The 10,440-nt window shown below is 39.5% G+C and overlaps 2 protein-coding genes across 27 annotated transcripts in view; both read right to left on the bottom strand.

Moving 5' to 3' along the window:
* Positions 1-4,149: 4,149 nt before the first annotated feature.
* Positions 4,150-6,870, bottom strand: LOC105918132 (uracil nucleotide/cysteinyl leukotriene receptor). Its single transcript, XM_021310917.2, has one exon. It carries the CDS (start codon positions 6,010-6,012, stop codon positions 5,083-5,085), a length of 930 nt encoding a protein of 309 aa, XP_021166592.2. The 5' UTR covers positions 6,013-6,870; the 3' UTR covers positions 4,150-5,082.
* Positions 6,871-8,416: 1,546 nt separating this feature from the next.
* si:ch211-285f17.1 (sickle tail protein) overlaps positions 8,417-10,440 on the bottom strand; it is a 175,262-nt gene continuing 173,238 nt past the window's right edge. For 22 of the 26 annotated variants that reach the window (XM_036125273.1, XM_036125264.1, XM_036125266.1 and 19 more), the window contains one exon: positions 8,417-10,056. In XM_036125273.1, the coding sequence (XP_035981166.1) occupies positions 9,526-10,056 (531 nt within the window). In that variant the 3' untranslated portion in view covers positions 8,417-9,525. The remainder of the gene's footprint in view (positions 10,057-10,440) is intronic. The other 4 variants (XM_036125275.1, XM_036125289.1, XM_036125272.1 and 1 more) reach the window with 3 other exon arrangements.

Raw genomic sequence — 10,440 nt, 5'->3', positions numbered from 1 at the left:
CTTGTAGGCGGACAATAGGTGTCACTTTGCCCATTTGTTTTATGGTTGTGCTACCCTGGGCAGAGAGACTTATTCCCCACATCAAAAACAAACTTTTTTTTTTGTTAAAATAAAAATTTCACATCTTGTTGCTGTCAGGATTTGTCTGATGAACCCAAATTCAGTCACACACACTGAGCTAGTTTTATGAGAGTTTTATTGAAGAGAGGATAGTGGAGTGAAAAAAAACAGAGTCTCGACTGAGCAGGAGCAGAAGGATGTGGATGGGAGCTGGAGGACCGGAGAGAGTTCTCAGAGGTGCAGGGCTGGTGTGGATCCAGAGGTGCGTGCAACAGAGAGAGAGAGTTCTTGGAACACAGGGGTAGCAGGAGATCCAGCAACAAAGCTGAGGCTTACTTGGAGCACAGGGGTAGCAGGAGATCCAGCAGCTACCAGCTCCTGGAAGGCAATACTACATGGCACTTTTGGGCCTTTTTAGGCTTTAACACAATCTTTTGTCAGGGTTTTCCCTGTATTTAGTCTATTAGAGTAATGGTACCAAATGACATATACACCCTGAACTATTGTAATTATTTTTTTTCACTAAGCATCATTATTTTTCCACTTTACAATTATGCGCTGCTCTGTGTTTGTCTGTTGTATAAGGACACAATGGGGTTGTAACATGAGAAAACGTGTAAGCCACAAGGTACTGCCTTACTCATTTCAAATAGTTGAGAATACATTCAGAATGAAAAAATAACCAATAGAGGCCTTTTAGTTCCACATTTTGGTATTTGTTCAAATGATGTTCCAGGAAATTTCTTTGAAGTCGAATTCTGTTTCCGTTTGCTCTTTAGAGCTTGTGAAAAAGAGATCAGATGTTTAACCCCTACCCCCACGAAAAGATGTTGTTCTTGATTTTTTTTAAAGTGGTTGGTGTTGCACTCTCAGTGTTTTCCTACTCGAGGAAGCTATAGTAGGATACTTTGTGTGCATGTAAATTATCAGCATCCTATTATATTGAGATTTAATTCAGCACTAGAAACGGTGACTAAGAGCTGCAAAAAGCAAGACATTATTCTTCTTTGTAGAGTTTTATCTAAAAAAAAAACATGATTTCATAGCGCACTGAAGAATATATGAAAAATGGTACATTTTGAAGGCTTTTATCAGTAAACACAATGATTTTGCACATGCGCATTTTCACCGTTGCACTGCTAACCATCGGTATAACTTGCAAGTCACCCTGGTTTGTTAGGCTGCCAGAAAGTGACCCATTCTTGCTTAATGGATCACCTATTTTTGGCTTTTGCTTCTGCACGGCTTTTTTAAGACGACCACAAGTGTGTGTAAGAAGAATTAAGATCTGCAGTTTTAACAGGCTGTGTTCATTAAGCCACTTTTATCACGTTTGGCTACAGTTCTCATGGGTGTACACACCTTTTCTTTTTAGGACAAATGATTTCTCAGATGTTTCAGATGGAGGATTGCACAGAAATATTTACCTCACCGTGTGTACAGATGCACTCGCACGCACCCACCTGCTGCAAGTCTTGAGCTAGGTCTGCATTGGTGGTTAATTTTTTCTGTGGTACACTACTCAAAAAAAGACAGACTTGCAAAATAGCATGATGCAGATCATTTTCTGTTCTGGTGTAATATTCTTATGTCTCAACATATTCCATGAGATCAGTTTAATGCAAAGGATGACTGAATGACCCCCCCCCCTTCCCCAAGGCGACTGCCATTCACCAATTGCTCTCTCACCTTGTTAGCAATCAATCTGCAAATTAGACATATTCAATAATTTTGATGTTTCACAGTTTCACCTGAGTTTAGCTGTCTGTCCTAAAGTTTAGTAAGTATTTTCTAAAGGTCAAAAATACAGAGAGTTCCTTACTTATAACTGTCATATGTCAATATAAGCTGTTTAAAAAAGGCACCACAAAAACCAGGCAAGCTGTCTAAACTGTTATAAACACAGATGAAGTAAATCAGAATGCACATTAGAAAAGTAGGATGATAAAGAATGTGGCTTCACATTGGCTAATAGTCTAAGAAAAATGTGATTGCATTGCCTTCTAAAACAATTGTCAACATTTCTAGAAATGTATATTATCCCACTAACATTTATCTTAAAAGATTTGTTAAAAGGAACAAAGAACCAAAAAGGAGAATGAGGTTTTTCTCGTGCAAGTCATCCAAATAAAAGTAATGTCAGCATTGCTTCTATTTAAGTTAAGAAAGTTCAAGTTCATCCATGATTTGATCTTATCTACGAACGTCGATAAAGACTGCAAGTTCTGTTAGAACATTTTTAAGGGTATATAGATTTGTAATCCATATACATAAAAATGAGAAGACACATTAGGTTATGCAATGATAGGTCCTAAAATCGTCATATACAATGAGAACAGGAAACGGCCCACAATGGACACCTGAGAAACTCCACATGTGAGGGGAGCTACAGCAAAAAGTATCCTTAAATCTGAACAGGGAAGCTTCACCCTGTCAGATATGACCAGAACAGAAAATTATAATGCAAAAGGCAGCACCAAGGTCTAAAAGGAAAACGTACAGATTACCTGAGTCTCTTACATTATGTCTGGCACAGATCTAAAAAAAAGGTATCCTTTTTTTCAGCTGACTGGTCAACAGATTGTTTACAACAAACCACTGGTTAGTGTACTCTTAATGTTTATGTTCACAGAGTGTTTGACATTAAGCCTGTTCGTTGTAATATTAAGCAAAATGGTTATAGGTGTAATGATCAGAGGCAGGGGACCCAGAATTCAACCAGACCAGCAGAGGTTTGTTCAAAGGAAAGGCTCTTTAATAACAAAATCAAAAACAAACAGGGAAAAATCCAAAAGAGACCGTCGAACCAAAAGACGGTATAAAAATAGACGGACGAGCAGGGCAGGAACAGGCAGGACTGAATGGCTCAGGTTTCTGGAAAACAGGGGGTTAAAAATCCAAAAGCAAACCAACAAACAGAAATTTGCAGGAGGAGACTCACCGACATTCAACAAGACGACCTGGCACTGATGTCTGGTCTCAACTGTTTATATGGAGGAGGAAGCAGGTGGAACCAGTCAGAGATGATTGCAACAGGGGTGGAGCAATGCAGGTGTGCAGAGTGGGCAACCAGACCAGACATCAGTGCAGAAGATCAAAACAAGAAATAAACCAGAAACCAAAGCTAACAGGACAAGTGGACAGAAACCACACCAAACTTACTGAGAAACAAAATCACTCTAAAGTAAAAACCCAAAACAGAAAACAAAGCTAAGACTAAGACAGATGACAAAACAAGATAAACCAAACAGTAAATAAAAACCCAGACAGGACACAAACTCAAAGCAAGCAGAGAACCCAAAGCAGGAGAGGAACATGACTCAAAAACAAAACCAGAACATTACAATAGGCCTAATGTTTTATCTCTCTCTCTCTCTCTCTCTCTCTCTCTCTCTCTCTCTCTATCTATCTATCTATCTATCTATATATATATATATATATATATATATATATAAATATAAATCTAGGCATTGGTACCAGATTACACACCACCATAATTGCAGTTTTCTTACACACAGCAATGTGCTGTATTATTTGGAACATGTTGGTTTTCAAAAGGAAGAAGTACTGACCACATCCCTGTGAAACTCACAGAGAGCACACTTACAGAACTGTGAAGCATGATTATAATTAGTGTTGCGCCGATGCCATTTTTTGGCCCTGATACCGATACCCGATACCCGATACCCGATACCCGATACCTGGCTCTGTAGTATCCGCCGATACCGATACCATACCGATACCATTACTTTGAAATTTATGTGTGTGTGTATAATATGAAGAACAGCATACTACTTGGATGTAAAATAATTGCTATCATGGCATTGTCAAGCTGCTACCTTATTAAAGCAGGAAAAAAGACTAATACAAAGTGAATCCAGTAGAACTAGTGAGTGTTGGAAGAGAGAAGGCTGCGTTCAAGTGACATACAAACATCAAAATGGTATCTGTGACCTATTTGTTGGTACTCGCCGATACCGATACCACCATTTTAGTGCGGTATCGGCGCCCCGGCCGATACTGGTATCGGTGCAACACTAATTATAATGTATTCTTTGTTTATGATAGGGATAAACAGAAAGCAAACACTTTTCTCTGTTGCATATCAAAGCACTTTATTATTCAATTAGGCAATGTTGGATATTTAAAACACACAATATTAGATGACTTATAACTTATAACCCTAACCCTAACCCATTGGCAAAAACAAAGTGCAATGTGTTCATTTTAGACAAGGAAGTCTTTAAATAATCACACTTGTCCATTTAATAAAACCCGTTCGAGGAAAGTCTTTCACGTGTGATGTTCACTGGTGTTCTCTGTTCCATCTGAGGTAGATTGAGCTATTTTACAAAGAGAAATATATAAAAATGTTTGGTTTCTAGATCTGCAGAGCTGTCAGAGACATACCTCAAAAGAACTGCACCTGTAATTCCAGCAACAGGCTAAACATATCAGGGGGCTGAACACAAGAAAATGGCAAACTTTTCAGATTTTTATTCATAAAACAATATTGATAGGTATGCATTTTATTTTCCTTTCGCTTTCTCTAAAACATCAAACTTCAATAAAAGAGTTTACTTGTATATGACAAAGTATAGAAACTTGCAAGGGGTATGAAAACCTTTGCAATGCCCTCTAAAACTAATCAAGCAGCCCAGAGTTGTAGGTCAATCAGAAGCGAAGTGCGTAAATGTTTGACCTGCTCTTGGGTTTTTCACTGCGTGAGTTTAGAAGGATGCTTTCTGATTGTTGCAGGATAAACAAAATCTAAGTACACTTCAAGTAAAAAAAAGTAAATAAATAAGCAAAACTTTATTTCTATAGCTTCTTTCGCACACGAGTGCCTCTCCAAGAACAAAGTATTTAAAGCAGCAAACACATTAAGTATAGGCCTACCTCAAGAAACCTTAACATGAGTAAAACAGGAAATACTCATTTTAGGAAACTCAGTAAAAGTATGAGAACAGAAAAAAAAAAATATATATATAGAAATCTTTAAAATGTCCGACAGAGACGCACTTAAAGACCACGTCTCCTAGGTTTACAGAACAGATGAAGAAATGTACTCCTGTAAACTTTGTTCAAGAAGAAATACATCACAGGATCCAGTACACCTCCGATGCAGGTCAGCGCAGACGTGACCTGATTGGCCCGTTTCAATGACTCCATGCTTCCAGCTATTTCCTGAGTGTATATCACCCTGCATATGTGATAGGGGACAAATGCAAACAGGAAGATCATCACTACGATTACAATCATTTTCATAGCCTTGTCTTTCACCGGACGCTCTTCCTGTTGCTTCAGGTTCCTCAGCTTCAGGAGAATCACTATATAGGCGATGACTATGGTGGTGAAGGGAATAAGAAAAGCAACCATGGTGGAGATCAGTGCTTTGGATGAGGTTTTTTCAAGGTACAGCATGGTGCAGTTGCCTGCGTTGCTTTGGTTCTTTTTTGAGAAAAGCGATGGCATCATGGACACGGTAACAATCATCCATAGGATGGCAACACCTATATTTGCGTGCAAAGGCTTCCTTACCACCTGGGACTTTAGAGGAAAACTCACAGCCAGCAGTCTGTCCAGGCTGATGAAACTCATCAGGTAGAGGCTGCAGTACATGTTCAGGTGAAAGAGAAAGCCCGACAGCTGGCAGAGGATGTCCCCGAAGGGCCAGTGGCGGTTGGACAGGTGGTAAACTATCCGCATGGGTAGAAGGAGGACATAACAGATGTCCGCAATGGACAGGTGTCTCAGGAAGACCTTAGAGGGGGAGGAGCCCTTCTGGTGGCAGAATGCCCACAGCGCCAAGGAGTTCCCAGGCACGGCGAAGATGAAGATCAGCATGTAAAACATGGAGAGGACGATATCCCACAGTGGCAGAGGTGTTCTGTTGAGCCCTTCAGTCCGATCCCCCATAGAAATATTCATAGCTGTCATAGGAAGGATCATTCTAGTGCAAAATAAAGCATAACGCAGTTATAATCACTCTCAGAACACAGGCTTGTCTTAAGAAATCTGAATAATATTGTTTATTTCTGCTGATTTAGGTAATTATGGCTCACAGCTAACACAAACAAATTCTCAGAAAATTAAAACATTACCTGAGACTAACCAAAAAGGACTTTTAATGCAAAATGTCGGTCTGTTGGGAGCATATACTCATTACATGTACTGCAGTCTTTTATAAGATTTATTTATTATTATTTATTCTATTTGTTTTAAATGTTTCTTTTCTTTTATCTTTTTGGACCATGAGTCTGTTTAATAAAGCAATCAATAAAGCAATCAATCATATACTCAATATATTGGGTATTAGGCTCCTTCTTCATTTCCCTGGCCGTTCACCTCCTAACCATGCTGGATTTTCTGTGCTTTAGAAGTTAGAAGTCAAAACCTCTTTTGCTTTTGCTCTCTGCAATATATCAGAAGGAATTGTTTGGGAAAAGAGAAAAAAAAATGTATCAGGATGCAACCAAATCTAATATAAAAAACATACACTATGTTGTCAAAAGTGTGGAGTAGTCCCTCCAAATTATTGAATTGGGGTGTTTCAATTACTGTACTTTAATGGCCACCAAGGCCTGAAGACTACTTGTACAAATACTTGTGAAGGAACGGGTTGCTCTCGGAAGCTCAATGTGGCACCCGTGACTGGATGTCACCGATGAAGTAAGCTGCCATTTAAAAAAAGTGAACCAGGATGCGAGGGTAGCATGTGACCCATACGGGGCCTCAGTCCTTGATGCGGCAGTCCTGGGTTTAACTCTGGCCTCTGGACCTTTGCCGCATGTCTTCCCCCTCTCTCTCTCTCTCTCTCTCTCTCTCTCTCTCTCTCTCTCAGCCCCCTTTACTGTCAGCCTCCTTTTATTGAAGGCCACTAGTGCCACAAAAATGACGAAAAAAGTGAACCAGGCAGGGCAGTTTTTCACTTTACATTAACATTTGATTTCAACTTGACACACAAAAAGGTGTTGGTTGGGTTCAATTGATTTTTTCTTTTATTCTAAAAATTGTTTTTTAACCTAACAAACATCTTTTATACATTAGAATTCGAACATAAAGTGGACGGCTGCCCTGGTTCACTTTTTTGAAATGGTCAAATATAAGTATCATAACAAAGTAGAAGAGGCTCAGCAGTCATCTGCAGTCAGCAGCCGCATGCCTCCATACATCCATGTGGATTTCAGATTAGCTCGTGAACAGTGTGACGAGAGCATCGTGCCATGGGTTTTTGTGGCCAGACAACGACTTCCAAATCTTGCATCACCATGTGCAACACAAAGGTTGGTCTGAAGTTGGTTCTTTACTTCCAGTGAGAGAGACTCTTAATGCTGAAAGAGCTAAAAGGGCATTTTTGACAATTACATGCTCCCACCCATGTAGAAACCCTCTAAAGATGGCTCTTTCCATTTCCAAAATGACACATATTATTTGCACTCTTTAACTTTCGCAGGAGGTGTTGTTGGTGGAATCCAAAAAGAGAAAGGGCGAAAACATCATGTCTTGATGCGTCTGCATGTTATGTATAATCTATGTACATTCTCAGCTGGCGTCTCACCAAAACGTCATTATTGTAACGCATATTGAGAAGAAAGATTCTTGAATTGACCGAGTTCAGTGTGGAGGACCTTAACTGTCCTATACAAAGCCCGGACCTTAACCTGATGGAACACCTTCGGGATGACAGTGAACCAGGACATTTCATCCAAAATCGGCTGCTATAACGACGCAAAATGTCTGAAAAACGTGATAAGAAAAGGTCACCTGTCAAGAAAGAGGAACTCCTCGGTTCTCTCTTTATAAGCAGGATACATTTGACAGGCTAAAGTTCCCCTCTACCTCTTAAATCTTTTCCTCTGTCTCACTGAGAATGTCTGCGATTAACGGTGACATCGATTATCAGAGCCGTCTAAATAAATACTTCTTTAAATCGCGCATCAATTCTGCATGACTTGGTCAAACTTTCTGAGGTTATTTGTCACAAAGTATGGCGTTCAAACAAATATAGAAAAAAGTAGCCAATATTCACTCACAATATTCACACTTTAAGAGCTATTTTTAAAGCATTTAGGTTTCCAAGAATCTTACCTGTAACTGTGGCTGGAGCCACGTTCTGAAATGTACGCTCTAAGACTTGGAGGACTTCGGTGTTTGAGTGAGAAACCGACAAAGCCAAGCAGAAGTGAGAAGTCTAGCAGGAGGTGTGTGGTGTGTCATCCTTTATATTAACACACACACACACACGCACGCACACACACGCTCACACGCTGGTTTCACCACGTGTGCACGTTTCCATGTTAAGCAGGAAGCAACACATGATATATGTAGCTATATAAAAAAAAGTTACAAAAACTCAGTGAAGCATGCAGGTCTTTATTTGCTTTTGCTACTCCAACACACGTTTGCCTTTTACCACATTGTTCATTTATATCATGATTTAAAGCTTTACAAAAAAAAAAAAAAAACAGAGAAAGAAAAAAACCAAAATATTTACAAAAATCTATCTGTGCAAACATATTTTGTCTCTTTTACATCACTCTCTTAAAGTATTTCAAAGGCATGCATACAAATAAACTTTGGTATGTTAAAAAACTACAGATTTTTTTCTTAGTAGGAGCGTTTGCTGGTATGTACATGTGGTTGAACCAAATTCACCGGTTTGTTTTTTCATCACAGATCATATGTTAACACGACGTTTGACCACTGACGCCAGCCGTCACGGCGAGAAGAGTGCGCATAGGTTTTCCAAAAGCACATGATTGTAGTCAGGCATGAAGTGAGTCAGTATACAACCACTTTGGCAAATAGGCACAATAAAAATTAAAACTCGCATTAATGAATGTCTGACAATCTGTTAAAGAAGCTGGCAGTTCATATAGGTGAAAAATAAAAAAATACTCTAGGAAAACTAAGTTAATCACGAGTTTCATCTTAAACCTTTGTATAAATTCATTAGAAGCCGTTACTTTTTGTCCAGAACGTAGGAAATATAGAGGATTAAATATACTAGCTATTAAATCTCTTTCTCTCTTTTTTAAAAATTAAAAGAATTTACATGATATTCTGATTGTAAATTAACTCTATATTCCCTATTCATGGCTACTGCAAAAAACAAAAAACAAACAAACATCAATTTTCAGCACAATTATAACCATTCACTTCAACTAGTCAAACTACAATGGTGTCTTAGATACATTAAAATGAAAATGATAATGTGGGTGCACCTCTGACACAGGATAAAAGAGAACTGAAAATGAGCGGAAAGAAACAGTGCGCAAATGCCAGTGCTGAAATATATTCAGAGGGAGTGCATAACTTTAAAAAATACTTTTAAAAAAACAAAACAAAAAATAACAACTTTCAAACAACAGAAAAAAAAAACAACAACAACCAAAAGTATGTTACATGGAATATATTCAGGTCTACCTGCGGTGCTGTAAAGCACGCGGGGCGATAATGTGGCTAAGTTGTGTCCTTAGCTGCTGTGGTTGTTGGGGTGGAGGATTTGCCGCTGCTGCCGTTGTGCGATCTGTAGCTGGTGAAGCTGGGGGTGTGTATGGTGCGGATGCTCTTTCCACCTGGGCCCAACGGTGTGGGAGACAGAGGGGAGGGGGAGAAGGAGGAGAATGAAGAGGAGGAGGAGGAGGAGGAGGAGGAGTGCACTCGACCGTTCTGAGTCTGTGAGGAGAACGAGAGAGCTTTACCTGTGTGTTGTGAAGGTGCGGGAAGTTTGAGGGATCCGTTAGACAGTGAGGGGATATGGGATGAGGGCATGGAACTGATACGGGGGGTGTGAGAGCACAGAACGGAGGACTTTGTCGCAGAGTGAGGAGCGGAAGAAGACGGGTTAATGGGATTAGTAGCATCTGAGTTTAGCGCAGACTGGGAGCTGCCTTTAGCAGGGCTAGGATAAAAAGCAGGGATTTTAGAGACGGGTATAGTGGGGGAAGTAGTTTTATGATCCCCTCCCACTCTTTTAGCACTTCCATTAGCCTGCAAACAGATGCCAAAACAGATACTGGTTGTCACAAAAAAAGAGAACTGGTCACACAACACATGTAAAAGGCAAGGCAATAAAAAAAAGTTATTCACATGGACAAACAGTATGGCTGCACAAACATTAAAATCAAAAAGGCAGAACTAAAAGACACCAAAACCAACACACAGCAAGGAAGACAAGCATTGAACATGTGACACTTAGGTCAAGGTTTCTAGGTCAATATACTATTTTATACTATTCTAGTGGGCCTGTAAACACCAAACTCACACCACGAGAATTTCAACCACGGTGCCTGTGTTTTAAATCTTAATTGTTACTTTTATTCAAATTTTTATGACTCCTGCATTTTATTCGTCGAATTGCTCTCACTTTAGAGC

This window comes from Fundulus heteroclitus, chromosome 21, assembly GCF_011125445.2.
Source record: "Fundulus heteroclitus isolate FHET01 chromosome 21, MU-UCD_Fhet_4.1, whole genome shotgun sequence".
Taxonomy (NCBI): Eukaryota; Metazoa; Chordata; class Actinopteri; order Cyprinodontiformes; family Fundulidae; genus Fundulus; species Fundulus heteroclitus.
This window is presented reverse-complemented; position numbering and strand designations above follow the sequence as displayed.

Bases quoted from the DNA above. Each gene is read 5' to 3' on its own strand.
- LOC105918132 (XM_021310917.2), bottom strand. From the start codon at position 6,012: ATGATCCTTCCTATGACAGCTATGAATATTTCTATGGGGGATCGGACT.